The 25,574-nt window shown below is 38.9% G+C and overlaps 2 protein-coding genes across 3 annotated transcripts; one reads left to right on the forward strand and one right to left on the reverse strand.

The window, feature by feature from the left end:
- Positions 1 to 2,475: 2,475 nt before the first annotated feature.
- Positions 2,476 to 3,086, reverse strand: LOC132162129 (uncharacterized). The gene has a single exon (XM_059572388.1). It carries the CDS (start codon positions 2,996 to 2,998, stop codon positions 2,624 to 2,626), a length of 375 nt encoding a protein of 124 aa, XP_059428371.1. The 5' UTR covers positions 2,999 to 3,086; the 3' UTR covers positions 2,476 to 2,623.
- Positions 3,087 to 7,777: 4,691 nt separating this feature from the next.
- On the forward strand, positions 7,778 to 12,796 carry LOC132192204 (uncharacterized). 2 transcript variants are annotated; one of them, XM_059607471.1, is made up of 3 exons: positions 7,778 to 8,200; positions 8,713 to 9,018; positions 12,139 to 12,796. In XM_059607471.1, exons 1-2 carry the CDS (start codon positions 7,874 to 7,876, stop codon positions 8,977 to 8,979), a joined length of 594 nt encoding a protein of 197 aa, XP_059463454.1. In that variant the 5' UTR covers positions 7,778 to 7,873; the 3' UTR covers positions 8,980 to 9,018; positions 12,139 to 12,796. The 2 variants fall into 2 exon arrangements, with proteins under 2 accessions (XP_059463454.1, XP_059463453.1); XM_059607470.1 differs by lacking the exon at positions 12,139 to 12,796 and having other exon boundaries at positions 7,779 to 8,200; positions 8,713 to 9,075.
- Positions 12,797 to 25,574: the final 12,778 nt, after the last annotated feature.

Raw genomic sequence — 25,574 nt, forward strand, 5'->3', positions numbered from 1 at the left:
AGGAAGCTTCAAGAAGCTTCGAGCAATGGGGGCCGCGCTAACAAGGAAGTAAATCAGCAGTAATTAATAATAATATTGAAGCTGGAGATATCATTCCAAAATATTGAAAAAAGAAAAAGAAAAAAGAAAACCCATTTTAGCGATTATGGAAAGAAGGTGAAGGGTTTGATGTATGATGAGAAGGAAATTTGTCGGCATAAGAACATAAAGACAGATTATAAGAGGATGGTGAGTCATGAATGAGGTCCCAATTTCTGACTCAGCCCTGACCATGACACAAAGTGTAGCCCTTTTTTTCTTGATGGGATAATACATATACATCCATGGGCATGTCATGGTTGGCACGGATGGCCATTGATGATCACATATTCACATGCCATTTTGGACATGTCACATGTGGGTCATGGTTAGTCTGAAAATGGTTTCGGTTTTTTCGGATCTTCCGGTGTGGGGTGGAGGGAATAAATTTGACTCACGGGCGTTTGTGGTTAGCCACCAGACATGAGAGGGACTGGGTCGGCCCACGGGCCCACTCCACGTCAATAACACATCGGCACAGAGTCGGAGTTTGAATTTGCACGCCACCAGTGGGCTTCCCACTCTTCCAATACGTTTTCTTTTAATAAAAATAATAATATAGAGAGGATTCTTTCTTCCCTGAATTAATTGCGAAAAAAGATTTGTGAGAGATTTATCGTAATTTTGTCAAAACCGGCGGCTCCACACCATTCCATGCATAGAATTCTGGACCTATTTGTCTCACCCAAAAGCCACATCTCATTTTGATGAGACCATTAATTGGTATACAAGTTTGAAGCCGCCACCTCTATCATTCTTTCTTTCCTTTTGAAATTCTAAGTTCACCCGATAATGTTGTTACCTCAGTTTGTAAAAAAATTATAGACTAATACTACATATTATATTCTCATCCTATTTAACTGATGTAGTAGTAAAAACTAACTATTAAATCGACGTTATTTTTTTATTTTTTTGTTTTTGTTTTTGTAGTATTGATTCGAAAGCTACACATTATCCAATTATATAACAGTTACATAGAAATATACTGAAGGACATTATTTAAAAATAAAATAAAAAATTGTAATGGTTTATTGCTTGCCCCATGTGGCATAGTGTTAAAGGGGGCCCATAAAGATGATGCGTCTAAGACTCTAACTCTCAATCCTTTTTAGAGTGGACTTGAAAACCACTGCCCATGTTGTACAGTTGGGCGAGAGGGAGGGGAGGGCACCATTGTCTTCCCACGCAGCCATTCGTGCCTTTGACTGTGAACAGTCATTTGTTTGGATTCATCTTTTCCCTTGTATTAACGGCAATCGGACAAGCCACTATTACAAATTGGCCCTTTCGGGAGGGAGAAAAGTCTAAAAGGGAGATTTTGGAGTAAAAAACACACAAAAAAAAAAGGACACGACTGTTGTTATTAACAACCCACGTGCAGTCCATGTTACTTTTTCTTCGGTCCAACATCAACCTGCGTTCAAAATACACAATTAGAAAGAAAAAAAAAAAACAGGATTAATGTGTTGAATGTTTGGGAAAGTTTGTTCCATTTCTTGAGTAATTTGACCTAAACTTTCCATCGTGGGGAAACAAGACCACGTCCTATCCATTCTCATCTTCTCATCTTTGACTTTCGTGTCTCATGTGGATAAGCTTTGGAAAAAGTTTTTGTCTACATTTCGTGTTACCTAGTCTAAGTCTAACATTTGGATGGAATTCATCGCAATTTAAGCAATAATATCAGAGATTTTATTCTCTATTTATTTTGGTGTAAATTATTTTTAAATTTTTGTATTTTTTTGGTGTTTAGTGTAACTGAAAACTAGGGTGTCAAAAATTACTAGTGAACCGGAACTAAGAAACTGGGAAACCGGAAACAGGGAACCCGGTTTTGGTTCTGGTACCCGATTTTTGGAACCCAATTTTTATCGGGTTACTGGAACCGGGTATATATATATATATATATATATATATATATATAATTTTGGTAATTAAGTATATATATAAAAAACCCGGACCTGGTAATTAAGTATATATTATATTAATATATATAAAAATTGGTTACCAGACTGGGTACAAATCGGACTGGCCAGTATCCGGGGTCCCGGTTCCGGTTTCCCAAAACCAAAAACCAAGTATCTCGGTTCCGGTTCCCAATTTTAGTCAAAAATTAAGAAATTAGACCGAATTGACACCCCTACTAAAAATGAACGTTTTTTTCAAAGGTTGTTAGGAGTCGTGGGCCATTTTTCACGATCGTTCATTTTCTTTACAAGCCAAACACCAATTTTATTTTATTTTTAAATTTGTTAATGAAAAAAGTATTTTACGTCAAAACAATAAAATAAAAGCCTTATATAAAATGCACATAAATTTTGGACTTTTCAACTACGGTCTACCTATTTGACGGACATATAATTGCCGCGAAGTCGCGAACCATGACCAGAAATCGAAGCCCTTGAGCTGAATTCACCGATTGAAATTTCACATGGTCCAATTTCGGGTGTGGGCTGGCCCAGGTCCAGGCCCATCAGTTGTACTATTAAAAGGAAAATGACATATTGTATTTTTAATAAATTAGGATTAAAAAAAAAAATGTTGATCATGGAGAATTGTGATGGTCGTGATGATCAAGAACAAGTTTGACCCCACTGGTCTTGATGGCATTAACTATGGCCCACACCTTAGCAGTGCTCTGGAAGCCTCGCCTCTGGATCTCCTTGTGAACATCGACGTGGACGCCACGGCCGTCCTCCTGGTGGAGGCCTTCGGTCTTGAGGCGCATAGCGAGGACCTCGCCGACGGCGGCGGCCGCCTTGGAGTTACAAGTCCTCCCGCACTGGAACGCGTCCTTGAGCGCGTGCTCCACCGTCGACGCCGTCGCCACTATCCTGCCGTTGTTCCTGTCCACCACGTTCGCCGTTATGTGCTTCAGCGATATGAACAGCCTCAGCACGTACCTCTTCATCTCCGCCATGGCTATCCCTCTCTCTCTCTCTCTCTCTCTGCGCGTGTGATTGTTTGGGTAGAAATCGTTAGAAAGTGGGTAGGCCTATATTTGTACATCCAAGCCCAGCCCAGTGTGAAATTGGTTTGGGCCTTAAAAAGTGTTTTAATACTTTTTGATATGATAAAGATAAAATTACATGATTATAAATAAATAAACTAGTTCAGAACTCGCTCTATGCGTGAGATTCTTAATTATAATTTAGGGTTAAATACTATTATTTTAGTGCATGTGGTTTGCACCAAAATCAAATAGCTACATAGGTTTTCAAGAATATCACAAATTGTACTTGTGGTAAGTCAATAAACCCATTTTGTTCTTCTATCAAAATTCCGTTAAGTTTTTTAACGGAGCGCCACGTCACTCTTATACGTGGGCGTTACATGGCCTGGTACATGGATTTTTGGGTGCCATGTCATATTTTATTTTTAGATACCACGTCACATGGTGCCCACGTGTAAGAGTGATGCGGCATTTCGTTAAAAAACTTAACAGAATCTTAACAGAGGTACCAAGTGGATTTATTAGATTACCACAGGTACCATTTGCGATATTTTTGCAAATCCAGATGACTATTTGATTTTGGTGCAAACCACAAGTACTGGAATAGTATTTAACCCTATAATTTAATTTTAAAATTTAAATACATCTTCGTGGTACTTTTTATTATATGTTAAAAAAGACGTATAAAAATATATCTCACATCTTTAAATAAAAAAAAAATTAAAGTTGTACACCAGTACATTACTAAACATAGTGACATAAAGTTATAGAAAACATTACATGAATGTATAAATCACAAAGTTACACAAAACATTAGAAGAAATTAATTGTGATGATATTTGTGTAATACCTATTATTATTATTAATTTTTATTTTTAATTTTTTTAAATAAATAGTTCTCATTCAATAACTTAGAAAGGTCTGGAAAAGATCACAAAGGGGGAAGAAATTCTTCCCTCCTTACAACACAACAGATGTCCGGTGGAATATCCTCCAACCAGGTTGGTAGGTTATATGTGTGACATGGATGGTAGCCATCTTAGCTAAATGATGAGCTGCAGTATTGGCATCTTTAGGTACATGGGTAAATTTAGCATTCTCAAAAGCCCTTATTTCGGATTGTATCCCTCCACAAAGTGTCCATATTTGCTTCTATAGGGTCCCTTACCGTTAACTTCTTTGACAATCACTTAGGCATCCCCTTCGAAGATAATCTGTCGAAAGCCAAGCTCCCCTGCCAAAGATAATAGCATAAAAAGCTACTAGGGCTTTTGCCATTGTAGGTTCAACCTTTGCCTCCTTCGTCATATTTCAGGTTGCCAAGAAAGCTCCGGTTAAGTTTCGGGCAATGCATCCCAAACCTATCCTTCCATTCTTCAAGTCCACCGCAGCATCCCAATTCATTTTGATATAGACAGCAGGTGGCGGCATTCATCTTCCCATGTTGTGTTCCCCATCTTTCTTTGGTTCCACCTCATCCTACATGTTCGCGCTATGGAATTCTTCCAGGGCCTCTCGCGCTTCACGTGCAAGTTGGTTTGGATCCATGAAAGATTCTCCATGAACCACAACATTTCTACGTAACCAGATACGTCTCGTTGTGACTGCGAAAAACTCAAGTTCAGCTCTATCACATCGTTCCATTACCTCCTCAAATACGTTGATGAAGGGCTTGCCTACACATGTGCCTTTTTGCAGTTTTTTCATCCCACACCCCCATACATCATTTACCGAAGGACAGCTCCACAGGATATGCTCCACTGTCTCATCCTCTGTTTCACAAATACGGCATAGCTTGTTCTTTACCACACCCGTGCAAAATAAGTTCACCTTTGTGGGGAGCGAATTGTTCAAAGCCCTCCACATAAACATCTTAACTGCATTGGGAACAACGATTTTCTAGCACCTATTCCAAACGTCATTATAGTCTTGTGTCGACCCCCCACAATGCATACTCGCCATCGTTTCCATTTCTAGATGGTACGCACTCCGAACAGAAAAATCTCCATTGGTAATGCATTGCCAGATTAATTTATTTTTAGTTGGGACTGGGCTTAGTGGAATTCCTTTGATCACTTGGGCTTCATGCTCTTGAAATACTGCATCAATGAGACTGCCTTTCCAGCTTTTCGTGTCTTGATCGATGAGGTCAACAACTCTAGCACTCGCATCCAAAATAATTTGGGGTGATTGGACCGTGTAGGTTGAAAGAGTTGGAATCCACCTATCTCCCCACACTCGTATATCAGTCCCATCTCCCACACTCCAAATAAGTCCTTAATACCTCGATAAAGATTTTCTAATCGGTTAGTAAATCCTTAAGACAAGTGATCTAAACCCTCATTGAATAAACCAAGCCCTTAGGACCTTTTAGCAAACAAAAGCCCAAAAACACCCTCACTGGGCGAGCGCTCGCCTAGGGGACCACCCAAGCTCTCGATGCAATGCCCCTTGTACCCAATCGTACCTCTAAGCAATTTTTAACCTTTTGTGAACTGTACATGAGTGCTCGCTACTACTGTGCGCAGCACTCGTTGACCCATTTTCAGACTCTTAGACAATACCCAAATCGCAAGCCTGAAAAGTATTTTTAACCCGTAGTAAACAGTACACGAGCGCTCACAACTCTTCAGAAATTCTCTTGCGAAGCTCACAACTTTTCTACTCTATAAATACCCCCCTTCCCACACCATTTGCCACCCATTCTATCCTTTGAGCCCTAGAGAAACTCTGTTGGGTTGATTTTTGAAAGTTTGTGAGGTTTGTGAGTGTTCTTGAAGAGAAGAAGGTGTGGAACTAGCTATCTACTAAAGTGACTTCTTAATCCTTCTTTCATGCTTTTCTAATTGTTGTTACTATTCTCTTAATGCTACAAGTTTTAAAGTGTCATCATGAGTTATTGCACCCAGTTTTCTTGATAAAGCAAAAGACGGTTTCGAAAGGGTTTTCAATCCCATCCTTGTCCTCTTTAAAAAGTTGCATGATGGATGTGCCTATTTCTTAAACCAAGAATGTATTAAAAAGTTTTTCTTTGATTCTTTTGTTGTGTTATCTCATGGCATAGGTGTTTATTTCGAGCCTAGGGAAGAAGATACCAACCCATAGCTTTAAGATAGAAGCCTAGAAGCATTTTAGGGTTTTTTTGTCGGGCCTTACTCACTGACTGAACCCTCGCCCTAGGGAGCGAGCGCTCACCCAAAGAGCAAGCCACCTGTCCCCTTAACCCCAAATGTGTGGTACAAGGTTTTAGCAACTATTTTCATTAGATGGAACCACGTAGAGTTCTCTAGTACTGCTTATAACGATGAGTTGTGTTTCGTTATAGTAGGGATTCGTGATGTTGAAGGATTCGAGCGAGCGAACGAGGTAAATAAACACTTACGAGCACTTTCCTTAAAAATGTAAGATATGTTAGCTGACTGACCATGCATATAATATGAGCATATCTATTTTTTTGTAATAACTTGGTAACTGTTTTAATAACTAGTTGATATGATGCATTGTATGACATTGTATATCGGTACGCATGGTATATTGGCCATGAGCTTACTATATAGACTTGATTCTATGGTTAAATGTGTGTGTTGTTATAGGGTCATAGATCAAATGGTTGTTTCATGACCGGTGCAGCTTTAATGGGCAGTCACTATAAGAAATACATCATTAGAAGCGTGGTCTACTTAAGGTTGGACTCGGTCGCGTTACTAATGTTATGGACGATAGCATACAATAGTCGGGGCACTAGCATTGTATTATAGATACCACGGGAGAGCGCCAACCCTACTGAGAAGGGGTAATATTTCAAGCAGACCATATATGATAGTTATGACCTATAAAGAATCAATATACCACCTTTTTATTAACCAAACAATATTTTCAAGGTGTATTAACAGAGACAACACCTCTGTTCGATGTTTACCGAAAGCAACACGTTTATTTCTGTATAATAATAATGAGCTCATTTCATACCCTATTGTGAGAGTTACTTATTAAGTCATTACACTTACGTGGTTATTACTCTTATAGGGAGCTTATTCCTAAAACCCAAGAATGGTATAGTTGCTACCTCAGACTTTGCTTCCAGATCTTCATGATGTTATTAGGTTTGCCATATATTAATGTTAGTTGCTCCGTGTCTTAAATTGAGGATAATACCTATATTGTAATGATTTATAGATTTTCTCAGATTTATTTCACATTCCTATACATCAACTCTGATAATATTTAGAGGGGTGATTCCCCAATTAGCCACCAGTTGGTTAAAGGTAATTGCTAGCAACCATGCTAGGCTGGCCAAGGTCAATTTTGAGGGCGTTACACTTTGGGGATGGTTTGGCCACCCCCAGACCGGCCTCGGGGGTGGCCATGGATTTTTCATTTTTTTTTTAAATTTTTAAATTTTGTATGTTTATTATTATTATTATTTTTAAGAAACGTGCATTTTTATATATAACACGTGTGAGTTGTGACTGTGTAACAAAACTTAACCGAGGTATGAAGTTGGTCTTTTTCCGTAGGTCAAAGACCATTTGTGACTGTTTTGAAAAGTTGGGTGAAAAAAAATAAAAAACAGCAAACCCATCTACTCAAAAAGTTGTTAACCTTAAAAAAAAAAAAAAAGAAAGAAAAAAAAAAAGAAAAAAAAAAGTGGGGGGTGAATTTACCCTTCAAATTTTATTTTTATTTGAATATCTCAATAAAAATGCTCCCTCACTTGAAACTGCGAGGCCAGCAATCGTTTTCACATACCTCAGGAGTCAGCGAAACACTCGTCACTGACTCACTGTGTTCGTAATTCATCCCCCTCCCCCGTAAAATTAGAATCTAAGTCAACCCGATTGAATGGCACCAGCAATCCTACAGGCACTGAGGCCACTGTTTCGCCAGCACAGAACAACCAGATTCCTCATATCTCGGAACCCTGCAGATACATGGACCACGCAGAAGAACAACAATGGTACTAGTAGTCCTGCTAGACTCGCCCATCTCCATCTTCCTCGCCATCATCTTGTTCATACTCTTCTTTCGCTTTGCCCTCGTCTTCTTCTTCCTTGTCCTCCTCTTCATTTTCTGCTCCAACTTCGTTCACCTCCTTTTCGACATTTTCTGCCTGTCATGACCACTCCTAAGGCCGCCGCTCATGACTCCACCCAGCCCTCAACCAAAACGGTACGTGCCAATCTCTCTCTAGCTTTAAAATTCGTTTATGATTATCTGTTTTGATTGTCTCACTAGGATTTCCAGTAATATGAGATTAATGGGTCGCTCTAGGATTGCGATAATTTGTGACAATTGGCTGTCTCTCTTGGTTTTCGATCATGTTTGAGTGGGGTAAATTTGCAATCATTCCGTAATTTGTGATCATAGGGTTTGTCTTTAGTCTTTTAGGTTTTCCAGTCATATCCGAGCAATGGGTCACTGCGAGAATCTGAATTCATCGATAATTTTGTGCTTATTGGCTGTTTCTCCTGGTTTATCCGTGATGCGCGTGTGATATGGGAGTTCTCTAGGTTTTTCATTCATGGGTTGCTGTGTATTTATTGATAATTCGTGATACTAGGTTTTGATTCAATCATGTATGAATAGTGGGTCTGTCTTTATCTATCTGTTACGGCCTGATTATAAGTTTTATCTGTGCAAATTAGGGTTTTCAGTAATGGGTTTTGTGTTTTGAAGTACAGGTGAGGGTTGTGATAAAGGGGCAGGTGCAGGGGGTGTTCTACAGGAACTGGACGGTGGAGAATGCCACCCAACTGGGGCTGAAAGGTTGGGTGCGGAACAAGAGGGATGGTACTGTGGAAGCTCTGTTCTCTGGGAGCCCTGATGTGGTACAGGAGATGGAGCAGAGGTGTCGCCGGGGTCCACCAGCTGCGGTGGTTACCGGGCTCGAAGTTTCTCCTAGCAGTGTTGATCCTGGATCTAGATTCGAGCGCAAACAAACAGTCTGATCAATCTATGTAAAAACATAGTAGTCATTTGCTGTGCTAGTATGTATTTTCTAGTCTTTTCCTCTATATGAAAAATATACTTATAGACTCTCTTCAGTAGTTGTGAATCAATAGTTATATTATTGAATGATATGTTCCTAAATGACTTCTTATATTTATTATAGAGTGATGCTAGGTGTACTATCAATTTGGTACTATTCAGTTACAAACTTATGTGCTCATTTGTTATATAAGATGGCAAGTAACATTTGATATCTACCTGTTGCCTAGGCGCGGGGGGATTGTGAAACATATGGTCCCATATATGTATGTGTGTATGTGCGCGTTATCAGAAATAAAATAGTAGGAAAGAAGGGGAAATCTCTTGCACACTGGATGTATACATTTGCTAATTAAACATCTTGGATAACCTGTGTCTTTTTGTATAGTTGATTCACTATAGATGAAGCATATGTTAATAGATAAAACTCTAGGAACTTGTGGGATCTGATTATTCAAAATTTCATAACATGAAACTGGGCTCTTTCACTGATGTGGAACCATGTAACATATCCGGTTTCGCCTTTTCTTTTCCCATTGTAGCTCGATAAAATCATCAACATGAGATCTCAGTTGTGATGAGGTGACTTTATTTGCCATTGTGGTTAAAATCTTGTCTTTATTATCACTCTTTCTTGTTTTATCCACTAATTCTATTCTGATCTAGAAATCTTCAAATCTTGGTCATAAATTATACACTCTTAAGCGAAGTGGAAATCATTAATCCCTGGTTACAAAGATTTTTGCAATAATGACGTGAAAGAATGATCTCAGATTATACATCCTGTCTAGTTTGGCTGGATTTTGTGATACATTGGCATGAAATTTATGCAGCCATACAAGGTCATCCCAGTGCTTGTAAATCAACTTTGTCTAATTTGATAGGTTTTATATTTATGTTGAAAAATTCATGTGTCAAGACATGGTATTTGGGTTATAATGTTTAGATTTTAGTTGATTATTAAGTCGGTGTCAAAGTCCTTCCAAGAGATGAAAAATTAAAGTTTTTGAAAGTTGTCCAACAAAGACCTAGTCGGAGTAAAACACCCATAACTTTTTATTTTGATATCAGATGAAAGCAAGCTTGGTGGCATTGGGAAGCGGATTCAAAGGGCTACAACTTTGTATTTCATGAAAAATTTTCAATTACAATGTTTGCAGGTCAAAACAGGCTGTCCAGAAAAGTTTAAAAATCTGGTACAAAGAGCCTCGCTCTTAGTCTCCTTGGAACAAGAGAACCTCTGAATGCCTCGATTGCAATCTTGATTGTTATGCTCACTATGATTTTGGCATTGATATATATGGAGTTTGGCTTTAAAGTTGATAGCTTTGCTAATGTGATTTAAGAGATATGTCTGAATTGTTATACCTTGGGGTCAGAAATGTATTTTTTCATAATTCATGAGATTGTGCTGGTGTGTGCTTACCATATTTACCTTAATATATATATAGTTGTTGTCAGTTCGATATTGGTTTGACACGAAAGAAGTATTGTGGATGCCTATTTAAACCAATTCATGTTCCTACTGATTCTTGAGACCCTCCCCCTCCTTCTCTTTCTCCCACTTTATTTTCATCTTTCTGGGTGGATGTTCGGCAAGATTGATCATAAATTAGATAATTATTCCCTAAGAATATGTGGATTTATTCCCAGTTTGCTAGACAATTAGGGTACGAATTCTATTGTTAAATGGTTGGTGGTTTGGTAGAATCGTTGAGGGGCCCGTCAATTCTCCCACAATGCTAGTGTCTCTGTGTCAGTTAGAAAGTACACATCTTTACTGGTTTTCCTTTTGCCAGGGTCCATGGCATGTGATTCTCAACCTTAAAAATTGCTTTAAGGTGTTCTTACTTTTCTTTTCCTAAAAGTGTGACTGGGGCAAGAATTTTATTTTTTGTACTGGAGAAGTGGGGGAGAGAGGAAAAAGGATAAGCTGAAATGGTCAATCACCAATGGTACTATATAATATGGTAGCTTGTTTGTTGTAGGAATATATCCACTGCTGTGTGTATATAGATTAACTGGATGACAATGAATTGTCTACTCTAGGGATGATGTTTCACTTTTTGTGCGCCTAATGATTTTTCTAATGATTTTTGTGAGACTGGTGGCCATTCATGCTGTACCACTATGTTTATTATCTAATTGTGGAAAGCTTCAAAATTTCTCAAACATTCAATAACTCCGTCAATGTTGTGGGAGCTTGATCCTTATTTGGGAGTAGTTGCTAATCATATGCTAGCTGTCTACTCGTGGCGGAAACTTTGCAATGAGTATGGTTCATCCATATACCCACCCTCTGCTTTAAAACTTCAAGTCCTGGATTTGCTGGATCATTTTTCCATTACTTTAAACTTCTGCTGTTTCACATCTATCCCCCGAATCCTATTAAATGATTCCACAGACTCAGGGTTCTCCATTGAGAATAATAAAAAAAAAGGTTCTATTTGTTTTGTTAAGTTATTAACGAAAACAACATTGGATTTCAGTGGAGGATCTTATGCTTGGGTGAGTGTGGAGATGATTAGACCTTGAGAATCAACCTGGCACCTGTATGTTCCAATATGGATAAGTTTAGAAGCCCTTTTCGTCAGCTAAAGTGTGGTTTTCGATATCACAGTCTTTACTTTGATGAATAAGACGTTTTTTAGTCCTTTCTGGGTTGCATTTCCCGCATAGTAAATGAATCTCACCCCCTAGGGTGATTTATGAAAGCAAAACTTTCTAGGCTTTCAAATAAGCTCGTATGAGTTCTTCTTTTCGGACATATCTAGACTGTGAGGGGATTTGATGATGCTGAGGTATAATAGGAAGATGCACATCACTGCCTCTTCTGCTGCAGCTCCTGATGGTGATAATGATGAATTAGATTTACTGAAAGAGGAGCTGCCTCTTTTTTGTATAAAATTTCAGTCTGCATTGCATGCTTGCATAACTGAACTCTTAAGGCTTGGATTGCAAGTGCATCCACGTGCATGGGCCCAACCACAATCGTTTTCCCCTTATGTGCTTGAGGTGGACGCCTGTCTGTTATGTAAGAGTTGGGATCTTTTTTATTTTCACTCGTTTCTTCTTATATGTAAGAGTTTGTTAATTTTCTTGTTTTCTTCTAACTGTAGGTACTAGATAGTGACTCAACTTCGCCTGCAGGATGATAAGTAATGCCTGGAGAAAGAGCCATTGCGTATGTCCTTTTTGTCCTGCCTTCCGTATAAACTGTTCCTCTTTAGGTCCCCATTATTGCAGATAAGGAAAAAATATCATGTCAATGATATTAAGATACAGCTAATTCCGTCCCAAAAAGGGGTGCATTGAAAATGACCATTGATGCTGTAGCACATGCGATTGTTCCACAATGAAGCTTAGAATTCGGATTTCATCTGCCATTCGCATTTGAGATTGAATGTATATATATAGTACCCCTTTTTGCTGGTGGAAGAACATGGAAAACTTCTTGCTATTTTGGAGTCATAACCTGAAAATGGCTAAGCCTGGAGATTACTGGGGAGTAAGGAAGGGAAGCAGGGGAATCCTGAGGTCCATTATAGGAAAGCTGCAAACTGGTCTTTCAGTGTTTAAAGTAAAGGGGTGAAGCAAGGCTACTTTGTGGTTGTTGCAACTGAAGACTGGAAACCAGAGAGGATTGTCATCGATCTGGGTTATCTCTACAATCCTGAGTTTTTAAAGCTGTTGAAACAGGCTGAGGAAGAATTTGGCTTTTCCCAGGAGGGAACTCTTGCAATTCCTTGTCGACCAGATGAACTGCACAGAATCATTGGAACGAGAAAACTGTGAAAGAGAGCTGAAAGGTGTTAGGATTTTACATATTGCAATTAACTATTTGTTTATTTATTTTTGTCTCCTTTGAGCCTCTTCTCTCGTGGCTATTTTTTAGCACGGCATTTGTCAGAGATTTTGTAAAGTTGTGAGTGATTTGATCTGTATAACTCATTAATTTGGTGTCTATAAACTCTCATAGAAGAATCTAAAGCATCAATTGTCCATTTTCTGCACTCATGTGGATTCCTTGTTGGAACCATATTCCAACTGTTGCAGGCTAGGAAGTAGGAAGTTGAATACCATGCATAGACCGACCTAGTTCAGGGTACACGCTCATATGACAAACCAATGTGCAGTGTCACGCCCTTTTTAGCTATAAAACAGAATGATGGTGGTAAATGTGATTGTGGCAAATTATGAAAATCACACTCTCTATAAATTAATTATAGGGAAAGTATCTTCCTTTATGGCCGGCCTCAGCTCAATTTTCTGGCATCTCCCGCTCTCTCGAGCGTGTAACACACACGCTGTTGCGCACGTGGGCTATACACACTGTCACCCCTTTTAGTCTCCTAGAACAGATCTCCTCTACCATAACTCACATGGTTCTAGCTCATTTGTAGAGCTATTTTGGTTCACTAGAAATTCTAATTTTATATCCGGATATGGACCTCAAACTTGACCTTGGTCTTTTTCTGCCTCATGGCCTTAGATGGTGTCCTCGCCGTCATTGAGCATCTACATCTTGTCTCCCCAACTCCCTTATAAGTTGGAAATGAGCTAAGTTTTGAAAGGTATTTTTTTTTGTTCATACCCAAACTGTTCACCATATATGGGCCGCTACAAGCCTACAACCAACTTCACTAGCAGTTTTTTCGATTGTCTTCTTTGCGTTTTAAGATCTCCTTTGGAGTTGTGGTTGGATTGTTGTCAAAATTGTATTTTTTTTTGTCTTTTGTATTTTTTATTCTATAATTTTTTGTGTTTTGTATGTGTTTGCTTGGATTTGAGATTTATAAGATTCCATGTGAATTGCACACTGCCTGAACAAAAAAGAAAAAAAGTACAGAAAGCCCTTGAACATCTTCTTTAAAGCTTGTTTTCCTTAAAACAACCCTAGCCGAAATAAAAGCTCCCTTCTCTCTCCTGTCTCTAGCTCTGCCGCAACAGCTTGAGGAGGGGGGCAAACCTTCTAGTTTCCCTTCTCCTCCCATCCTCTTTTCATGTTATTTGCCCCTCTTCCTTATGAGCTTCTCTCTTCATGAGAGAACTCACTTCTCTTTAGAGTTCTCTTTAGATCTATCTATCGTCTGTGACGACTTATCCTAGACCCACACAAAACAACAACTGCAATAGATCATCTCCTCCCGCTTCACCCCTGCCATGGATCGTCTGCTCCATCGCTTTGCCGGCAGGATCTGTGTAAGTTCGAAGATTTGCCTTTTCAAAGTCAAATCTCCTCTTCTCCATCAGGCCCAGCCAAAAATGTGCCTCTCCTCTATCATCACCGGCGTTCCAGCTTTCTAGCGAAGCTCTCTGTGGCCCCATCTGATCGCCATGCGCCGGGGCGTGAACCACACGCTCCTGCGCGTGGGTCTCACAGGCCGCCGAGCAGTATTTGCCGAAGCCTCCCTTCGTTGCAGCTGTTGTTTTTTTGAGTTATTTCCTGTTATTTCATGTAAATTTCTGTAATTTTTTGTGGCTTTGTTGCTTAGTTTTTAACTCGAATCGGTTGGGCTTCAGCCTCATTGTTGGTAAAGTGAATTTTTTTTTCTTTGTTTCTTTTTGATTTCTTTTTGGAAACCTTTTTTCCACCGTTACATTTCATCTAAATCTCCATTGCTTCTTAGGAAGCATATTTAGATGCTTGCATTCGTAGATGAATTCTACTTTCATCTGCTTTGAGGTGCTTAGTTTGTCTGGATTGAGTTAATCTGTCTAAGCTTTTAGCTTGGTGTTTGTCCTGTAACCTTTTTCTGCTTTAATGGATGTCGGTTTGTTACAAAAAAAAAAAAAAAAAAAAATCCTAGTTTGCCTTCCTTTTTTATTTTTTATTCTTCTAATCAGGCGTAGCAAATCCAAAGATGGATGCTTCTCACTCTGCTAACCCCCAAATCGTAAAAATGCATATAAATTCACAACACTTGTAACAATCACTTGATATATATATATATATAGAAAATAAATCATATTTCAATAGAAGGACAAGGTGGAAGAGGGGAAGGATTTGGAATGGTTGGTGTGAATGTGAAGGAGAAGGTAGTGGAGGAGGATGGCAAGCCTTATTAGAATTCTAACAATTCTTCTCTATAATTGTTCAGATAAGGTAATCAGTATTGGACCAAAAAAAAAAAAAAGAAAGAAAGAAAATGCAACGAAGTCTCTTAATTAGCATTGCTAGCTTCCTTCTAGAAGAAATGATGCTTGCATAATCGACAAGGTAATCAATATTTAAATAAAAAAAAAAAAAAATGCAACGAGGTTTCTTGATTAGTATTGCTAGCTTCGTTCTAGAAGAAATAATGCTTGTAAAATAACAGTAGCAATTTGAACACTAAAGTCAACCTTTGTCTACCAATTGGTACGTGCATACTAAAAACCGTAATGTAGTTTGCAGCAAACGCATGTTTGGTAAAGGTTTCAGAGGTTTTTTTTTTATTATTTTTTTTAAATAGTAGTAGAAAGTGATTAATGTGATATAAAGTTAAAAAATTTTAAATTTTTTGTATGAAAAAGTGAAAATTTTGTTTTGTAGTGATTTTTTTTTTTTAAAAAAAATTATTTTATATTTGAATGGTAATAAAAAAGTGATTGATGTGAAGATTATCATATTTCACAGTTTTTTGGATTATTCTATCCTTACGAATAGGGGTGGGCACGGGTTGGTTCAGGGCGGGGCGGGGCGGGTTTTGGCCTTTTTGGCTACCCAACCCGAGCCTAGCGGGTTTGGAAAACCCTACTGGCTACCCGAAATCAAGTCACCATATCCGTTGGGTTTTGGGTTGGGCGAGGCGGGTAAGAATCCAAAGCATCAAAATTTTCTCTTCCACACTCCCAAGGATTTTCTCGGCAAGCAAACAGATTGTAGGGACACAGAGAGAGAGAGAATAGGTTTACTTGCAGTGGGAGGAGTAGGATCGGAGAGCTTTGCACTTTGAGAATTCGTTGGGCAAATGCGACTGGTCGTTCGTTGTTGTTGAGAACTCCGATGGGATTGTTCTCATTTTCTTCGTTGTTGTTGTTAGGGCTTTCGCTTTCTTTGATTTCATTGTAGTTTTGTAGGGAAGAAGAAAATCAGAGGGAAAGAAGGAAAAGAAGAGAAGAGAATCAGAGGAAAGAAAGAGCCACCACAACGTGAGATGAGAGAAAAGAGGGAGAGGGTGGGAGATATTTTGGGTTTTTAGGGTTAGCTTAGTAATGGGTGGGGCGGGTCAGGTCGGGTACTCGAGGTTTGAAAAAAATACAACCCGTAATCCGACCTGCACCGTGCATGTAACCCAAAACTAACTTGAATTTGTGTTTTTCTTAGAGAAAATGGGTGGGGCGGTCAGGTATATGCCCACCCCTACTTATGAATTAGAGGATAGGCTTCTCTCCATTTCCTTCTCCACCAAACCCAGCGAAGATTTACACCAAAGCGCCATGGTTTTAGTCTTGTTTGACACACCATTTTATCCCCTTATTACTGTTCACACACCATTTTCCCTAAAAAATCAACATGAAAATATTCTAACTTTTATTTTATTTTATTTTATTTTATTTTTTTTTACTTTTTATATTACATCATTTACTTTCTATTACCATTCAAATAAAAAAATATTACAAAACAAAACTTTTTTCACTTTTTCATATTAAAAATTCAAAATTTTATATTACATCAATCAATTTCTATTATAGTAACAAAGGCAAAACCATTCACCAAACAAGACGTGTTTCTTAGGAATTAAGATTCTCTCCGGTTAATTATATTAGATGGATATTTTTGTTCATTCAAAAAGTGAAAAGAGAAAAAATACCCTTCAAATATAACTTGTTACAATATACGAAAAATATATAATATTTTCCATAACTACGTTGATATCAAATATTCTTTATTTATGAGCTGATTATAATCAAATACTGGGATTGTAATCAAATCATATTTGTATTTAGACACTACCCTATAAATAGAGACTTTTGTATTGTAGACAAATCAAGTTAATGAGCTCATTGTAGCCCTTAGGGATATTCCGAGTGGTGGACGTAGATGTCTAACATGAACTACCGGTAAAGTTTTGTGTTCTTTTTCAATATTGCTTCCGCAATTAATTTCTACATCATCATTATTTCAACATCGTATCAAAGCCACTTTCTTGTGGCCTTCAACGTCCTTGACGTTTCGTTGCCCATTAAGCCACGCACCACCATATTCCACTAGTTGCTTTCGTTCTCACCCCATCTGACAGATCTTTCACTGGTCATCCGAGATCAATCCAGATATTCATCGTCCCAGTTTGTATGCGCTCTCACGGGCATCTAAAAGCTTCGCTGCTCCTCCCCATGCGCCAGAAGCTCGTCACGCGCCATACGTACACTGCATGGATGGGTCCCCACATCCAAAGTAGCTGCTTGATAAGTGCCAAATATTGCATATTTGAACTCCTTTATTTACATTAGTTAATCCTTTAGCTGTGTCGTTATTTAATATTTTGTATTAGTTTTGTGTTTTTAGTGTTTTGTAGGTCATTAAAGAAAAACTACAGCTTTAAAGGAAAAAATGCAAAGTTTGGAAGAAAGAATACTTTGAAAAGACCTAGATTGTGTGGTTAAGTCTAACCAAATCCAAGAAAAGGTTAAATCAGATTAAAGTTCAGATTGGATAAGATTTCGGATCGGATTCAAATTCAGATTCTGCATATGTCTTAGTATTTTGACCATAACTCTCTTCTCAAATATCGGATTGAAGTGATTCAAACGGCATTGGAAAGCTAACTCAAAATACTACAATTCGTTGTGAAATAGGATTTTCCTAATTCGTACAGTTACTATGTCAAAATCGCCCCACAATTAAGAGACACAAATCTAGACGAATCCTATTCCGATTTCAGACTTCTATTTTAACTGGGAGACAGACATCCGAATTATCTAGGTTTAATAGGGCTTCTAGGACTTTTCTAAGCTTATAAATAGACTTATTTGCATTTAAGAAAATATACACAATCCTAGAGAGCAAAATTCTTTTGTTTAGTTTTTCTTTAGGTTTAGGTTTAGGTTTAGATTTTATTTTTATGTGGAGCTAAATTTCCAACTAAGGTTGGGGATGGAGCCTCACTGATGAAGAACAACATCACTTTTATGTAAGTTTTTATTATTCTGACTTTATTGGGTTTTATATTTCAATTGTTTTACTTTTATTCAATTATATGGAGTGATTCTTGGATATCTCTTGTGATTCAAGGATACATGTGATGATTTGAGATAATTTCATATGATTGATTGCTTGGCTTTTAACTCATAAAAATTGGATATCCCTTGTGATTTGTTCTACGGATACATCTGGTGTTTCAATTGAATTTGGATTCCTTTTGTGATTTGGTTAATGAATGGATACATGGGATGGTTTTGATTAATTCTTTGAAGCATAGTAAAACATATCTATGATTTAATTTGTGAGAACTTCGGATTAATATTGATGAACATAAAGTATGTTGTTATGATTTGGTGAGTGTGAATTCCCAAACCTTAGTACCTTTATCCTTAGATTTACTTATTTTATTTAGTTTATGTTTATCCTTTAATTTTGAAAAACTCAAAAATCAAAACCCTTTTGGAACTAGATTAGGATTTAATTAGTTTATATATAAATTGCTCTTTCAAAAATACAATTCTCTGTGGGATCGACCTCGCACTTGCAATCCATTAAACTACAATTGATTCGTGCACTTGCGAGTTAAATAAATTTGCACAACACTGCTCCACAGCCAATAGCTCTAACATCATCTCGATCCAAGCCTGACATCCACTGGTTTGCAAGCCATCCGCGACATTACGCTGCTGGATCCTCTTTCTTCAGCTGTTCAGCCGGCCATCATCCTTGCCACTGTTAGCCAGCCAGGCACTCCAGGAGCAGCCACAGCCACAGCCACTTCAATCGTGTTGTTCTGACCATATCCACGTCCCTATCAGTTGTCACGGCTTCAGCCTGATGGTCGCTCAGTACTGACTCCGTCCTGCTCCTAACAGCTAACACCGGCTTCAAGCGAGCCGCCACGGCTCCAGATTTATCCGGTCATGTCACGGCAATGACTTGTAGTTGTCGTCAAATGATTCCCACCACCACCGGCTCCACACAGCCACCACTAGTCTTCGTTGATCCACTGCCTCCAGCCAGATCCGTCCACCGCCCTCCACCTTCGTCAATTTCCATCCCCGCCATGTACGGTTCCTGTTGCGGCTGTTTGCTCTGAGCCATGCTCACAAGTTCTCTAGTGCACATGCCCACACTAAATTACAATCGCAGGTGCGCCTGCATATGTTGCATCAAAGTGCACCCTCAATGTAAAGCTCACAGCTGCAGACACACGCATCAGATCCATGCCCAGTGAAGTTCACCACACCTACTATGTAGCTGCCCACACTAGATCCAAATCGAAAAAAAAAAGATCTAAGTGGACCACATCACGTGCGAGTTAGGTTTGGTGCGCCAACCTGATAACCGCCTAAGTGGGCTAATTTCTTTTTGTTTTCAGGCCCAAGTGAGCCCCCTTTTTGAAGTTTGGCCCATTTTCGGCTTTGGCCCATAGTTGACTCTTTTTAATTTTGGCCCAAGTCAGCCCTGGCCGACCATTTTGAAGTTTGGCTCATTGTCAACCCTGACCCGTTGTCGGCCCCTTTTGGATTTTGGCCCATTGTCGGTCCCTTCGTCAAATTTCTTCTACTGCACCTTTGAATTGCTACACATTGATATTTGGGGTGGTTATCGCGCACCTTCTATTAATGAGGCATGCTATTTTCTTACTATTTCTAATTACTACACTAGATGTACATGGGTCTATTTGTTGCAACATAAATCTGAGGCTCACTCTCTTCTACAATCCTTCATTAATCTTGTTGAGAACTAATTCTCAACTACCATCAAAATAATTCGTAGTGACAATGGCCCTCAAGTCACTATTTCATCATTTTATTCTCACAAAGGAATCATCCATCAAACCAATTGTGTCTCTACTCCACTAAAAAATGGAGTTGTTGAACGCAAGCATCATCACCTTTTTAATATGTCTCTAGCCTCACTCTTTCAAGCCCACTTGTCCACACGTTTTGTGGGAGATGTCATCTTAATCGCTGCCTATTTGATCAATAGAACTCCTACTCCCCTCTTATATGGCAAAACTCCATATGAGATGTTACACAACTCCAAACCCCAATACAGTCACTTAAAAGTTTTCGGTTATTTGTGCTTTGCTTCCACTCATTCACAAAATCCATCAAAATTCGCCCCACGTGCTATACGATGTGACTTCTTAGCTTATCTTTATAGTCAAAAGGGATATTGTCTATATGATCTTGATCACCACAAAACCTTTATCTCTCGTGATGTTCTTTTTTAAGAAGATCATTTCCCTTTTGCCCAAACCACCCCTAAGCCATCTTCTCTTGTCTTACCTATCCCTTTTGACCTCTCTGATGATATCCCTACCCACTTGTGACCAGTTGTAGAAGCTCCGGTTGCCATTTCCACCACTCAAACTACCCTTTCCCCACCTCCAATCACTCGGCGGTTCACTTGGTTGACCCAGCCACCTGCATACTTGCATGATTTTCATCTTGCACATGCTTATTGTCTCATACCACTCAATCACCTGAATCAGTATTGGTGCATTCCTCATGTACCCCTTACTCCCTTGATGCTTTTTTATCTCACAAATGTCTCTCTAACCATCATCGTGCCTTTACTACTGTTATTTCTTTTGCATAAGAAACCAAATCTTTTTTGCAGGCCATACAGGAAATGGGCACAAAATGGTTAAATTAAGCCAAAAAATTAGGCCTAATACCTAAAATAAGCCCAAAATGCAAAAATGCAAAAATGCCACAAAAAAAAAAAAAAACAAAAACAAAAAACAAAAAAACCGGTTATATAGTCCAGATAACCGGGTACTAATTGGAATTGGCCAGTTATTGTATAACCAGTTAATCGGGTACCCCGGTTCCGACTGCCGGTTTAAGCCAGTAACTGGGAACCGAGACCGAGTTTTTACCCATAATTTTTAGCATTATATATATATATATATATATATATATATATATAGTAGTGATTGATTGGCAAGTAAATCAATTATTATTATTAATACCAACTCCTTCAAGAAGGACAAGGTGCCGAAAACTTCAAATTCCCTTAGAATCCCAAAGATTGGCACATAGGATGCAAGTTTTTTATTTTTTTATTTTTTTATTTTAGCATGCAAGATAAACATATAGAGAAAAACCTTTCATATACATGAATGGATTGGTTTATAATTGGGTGTAATTAGTTTATGTGGGTTGGGGACAAATAAGTTGTGGGGGGATAATTTGGGATTGTTCAAAATACTTATAATTAGTGTTTTCCTATAAATATGTTATTTTGTAACCCTAAATCATTGAATAGTAAAATATAGCCGCACTCTCTCCTGTGGACGTAGGTTTATTGTCGAACCACGTAAATCTGTGTCTCGACTCTCTCTTGATCTCTCTTTTCGAATTTCATATTCTTCATCATTGTCATGCACGGTAACAGCGATTGGTATCAGAGCCTAGTTCTACGACGGCTAGGATTGGCACATCTTCTGCGAAATTCGATGTGATGAAGTTCGACGGAACTGGTAATTTCGGATTATGGTAGAGACGTGGCAAGGATTTGTTGGTGTAACAAGGGATGGTGAATGTGTTATATGGGACGAAACCAAAAGGTATGTTGGACATAGATTAGAAGGAACTTTAGGCGAAAGCGGTGGCTACTATTCGGCTTTATCTAAGAGATGACGTGACATATCATGTCATGGACGAAGAATCTCCAGCGGCAGTTTGGTTGAAACTGAAAAGTTGGAATATGTCAAAGTCGTTGATAAACAAGCTCTATCTAAAGCAGCGGTTGTACGGCTTGAAGATGGCGGAGGGCTTGGATTTGAACCAACACATCAACATGTTCAATCAGGTAATAGGCGATTTGAAGAGGGTTGATGTGAAGTTCGACAACGAAGACAAGACGTTGATGCTATTGAATTCACTCCCAACTTCTCCTACGTATGAGAATTTGGTTACAACTCTAACATGGTGGAAGGAGTCCTTGGAGTTAGAGGACGTTATAGGAGCCCTCTTGGCTTTTCCTTCACCAGAAGAAAAATATTAATGAAAATTCTCAAGGAAAAGGGCTAGTTGTAAAGGGTAATCTAGAGTGTGGAAGAAATAGTAACAAAGGTGGTTCGAATGGAAAGAATTCTCGATCAAAGTCAAGGAAGAGGAATGACATCAATTGCTATAAGTGCGGGAAGAAAAGGCACATAAAGCGGGATTATCCAGACCAGAAGAAGAATAAGGACGACAAGAACGAAGGTTCCTCAAAATTTGCAAACGTAGTGGAAGATAATTCAGACGATGCTGATGATGATATGCTTTCTGTTGCGTCAAATTCAGAGCATCCTATGGATTCTTGTATTTTGGACTCAGCATATTCGTTTCACGTGATGTCCAACAGAGATTGGTTTGATACCTACAGGTCAATTAATTCTGGTATAGTTACTATGGTGCACATTGAAAAATTACTAGCATAGGTAATATTAGAATTAAGATGCTTGATAGTGTGATTATAACGTTATGTGATGTTAGACATGTACCAGAAGTGGAAAAGAATATGATTTCATTAGGCACCTTAGACTCAAACGGTTATAGTTATAAGTGGAAGGTGGAGTAATGAAGGTGACTAAGGGTACGATGATAGTGATGAAGGGGCAGAAAAGTTCAAAGAATATCTACAAATTGTTAGGAAGTATAGTTGTTTGTGGAGTCGCCTCTGTGGAGTTTGAGTCTAATTGTACTATTTTGTGGCTTATGCAGTTGGGTCATATGAGTGAGCAGGGCATGTTGGAGCTTCATAAGAGAAATCTGTTGAAGGGTGTTAAAACGTGGAAGCTTGATTTCTATAAATTCTGTGTTTTGGGAAAGCAAAATCGGGTACAATTCAAGAAAGTCACACACAAGACAGAGGGCATTCTGGATTATGTTCATTCTAATGTTTGGGGACCAGTGAGGATAGCGTCACGGGAGGACATATGTATTTCGTTATTTTTATTGATGATTTTTCCAAAAAGGTTTGGGTGTACTTCATGTGGCACAAATCAGAGATGTTTGCTAAGTTCAAGTTGTGGAAAGCTGAAGTGGAGAACTAGACAGGGAAGAAGGTTAAGTGCCTCAGGATAGATAATGGCATTGAGTACACAAATGACGAGTTCAGAGATTTCTGTACGCAGTATGGTATAAAGAGATATTTCATAGTACGCAAGACATTATAACAAAATGGTGTGGCAGACATGATGAACAGGTTTATTGTAGAGAGAGCATGATGTCTCAAGTTGAATGCTGAACTTGCAAAGATTTTTTGGGCAAATGCAGTGAGTATGACATGCTGCTTGATCAACAGGTCACCAAGGGTAGCACTAGATGGGAAAGTTATAGAGGAGGTGTGGGTAGGTAATGAGATAGATTACTTTGGTTTGAGAGTATTAGGTTGTCCAGCCTATGTGCACATACCTAGTAAAGAACGATCGAAGCTTGTTCCAAAGTCTAGACAGTGTATCTTTCTCGGATATGGGAAAGGGGTTAAGGGTTACAAGTTTTGGGATCTGAAGGCAAACAAGGCGGTGACCAGTAAAGACGTGGTATTTGATGAAAATTTCATATTGAAGAGTACTCAGGGTAAAGAGCAGCAGGTGCCAGAAAGCAGTAGTAGTGATAAGCAAGTGGTGTAGGTGGAGTTAGAGACTCCTGTGCAGGAGAATACTTCTTAGGGTACATAGACCTCTACTTCAGGAGTTAAGGAGCATCACACTATAGCCACAGACATGCCTAGACGCACTATCAGGTCACCAACCAGGTACGGTTTTGAAAACATGGTTTCTTATGCTCTTGTCATCAGCAGCGGAGATTCAACTACTTTTCAAGAGGCTGTCAATAGCCAAGAGAAGAGCAAATGGGTGGGTGCTATGGCGGAAGAGATGGAGTCTGTGCATAAAAACTAGAGGTGGGATTTTGTAGAGCTTTTAGAGAGGAAGAGGGCGATAGGGTGCAAATGAGTGTTCAAAAGAAAATGAAGCTGTAATGGAAAAAGAGGGGGGGGGAAGTTCAAGGCTCGCTTAGTAGCAAATGGTTACTCACAGTAGAAAGGGGTTGATTATGAGGAAATATTTTTCCCTGTGGTCAGACATACTCCCATCAGAGTGGTATTGGCGTTAGTAGCTCATTATAACATGGAATTGGAGCAGATGGATGTGAAGACAACTTTTCTCCATGGTGATTTGTAAGAGCAGATTTACATGGAGCAGCTAGAAGGGTTTAATCAACCTGGATAGGAGCATTTGGTCTATAAATTGAAGAATCATTTTATGGGCTAAAGCAGTCTCCAAGGCAGTGGTATAAGCGGTTTGACTCTTACATGATCATAATTGGCTACAAAAGATGTGAATATGACTGTTGTGTGCATGTGAGGAGCCTTGATGATGACTCATTTATTTTTTTGTTACTGTTTGTGGATGATATGCTTATGTAGTTAAGAGTATAGTAGAGGTCAACAAACTGAAGGTTTTGTTGAGTAGAGAATTTGACATGAAGGATTTGGGCGCAGCCAAGAAGATTCTTGGGATGGAGATTCGCAGGGACAAGGATGCCAAGAGATTGTGACTATCTCAAGCCGGCTATATGAAGAAGGTGTTGGAAAGGTTTAGCATGGAGAATGTGAAAATAGTAAGTACACCTTTAGCGAATCGCTTCCATTTGTCTACCTCACAATGTCGAAAGATAGTTGAAGAAACTGAAGACATGTCTAAGGTCCTATATGCCAGTGCAGTGGGGTGTTTCTTGTATGATATGATATGTACCAGGCCAGATTTGGCTCATGTAGTCAGTGTGATGAGCAAGTACATGGCAAATCCAAGGAGACAGCACTGGAATGCAGTCAAATGGATTTTCAAATACTTGAAAGGTACTACAGAGTATGACATCACTTTTGTTAGACATAAAAGTGATTTGTCAGTTGTCGAGTTTGTAGATGCAGATTATGTGGGGGATTTGGATGACAGGAGGTTGACCACGGGTTATGTGTTCACTCTTGCAGAAGGATCCATTTGTTGGAGGTCTATGATCTAGTCCATGGTTGCGATGTCCATGACTAAGGCGAAGTACGTGGCGGTGGTTGAGGCTGCAAAGGAAGCTTTGTGGTTTACATGATTAGTCAAGGAGCTGGGTATTCAGAACGGTGGAATTCCGTTGTATTGTGACAGTCAGAGTGCCATTTACTTGGCAAAGAACCAGGTGTATCATGCGAGAACCAAGCATATTGGTGTGAGGTTTCATAAGATGAAGGAATTGATTGCTACATGTGAATTGTTACTTGAGAAGATTCACACTTCTGAGAATGCAACGAACATGTTGACGAAGCCTATTACCGCATATGAGTTCAAGCATTGTTTGGACTTGACAAATGTTTCCACGTGCTAAAAAGAAGAGGAGAGGAGGCAGCATCCCCATACTTATCAGTTCCAGG

Source organism: Corylus avellana, chromosome ca9 (genome assembly GCF_901000735.1).
Source record: "Corylus avellana chromosome ca9, CavTom2PMs-1.0".
NCBI lineage: Eukaryota > Viridiplantae > Streptophyta > Magnoliopsida > Fagales > Betulaceae > Corylus > Corylus avellana.

What these genes read in the sequence shown, in the direction of transcription:
- LOC132162129 (XM_059572388.1), bottom strand. Translation starts at nt 2,998, where the DNA reads ATGGCGGAGATGAAGAGGTACGTGCTGAGGCTGTTCATATCGCTGAAG.
- LOC132192204 (XM_059607471.1), top strand. Translation starts at nt 7,874, where the DNA reads ATGGCACCAGCAATCCTACAGGCACTGAGGCCACTGTTTCGCCAGCAC. An exon ending in CCCAGCCCTCAACCAAAACG is followed by an intron (nt 8,201 to 8,712) that starts GTACGTGCCAAT and finishes TTTGAAGTACAG; the next exon opens with GTGAGGGTTGTGATAAAGGG.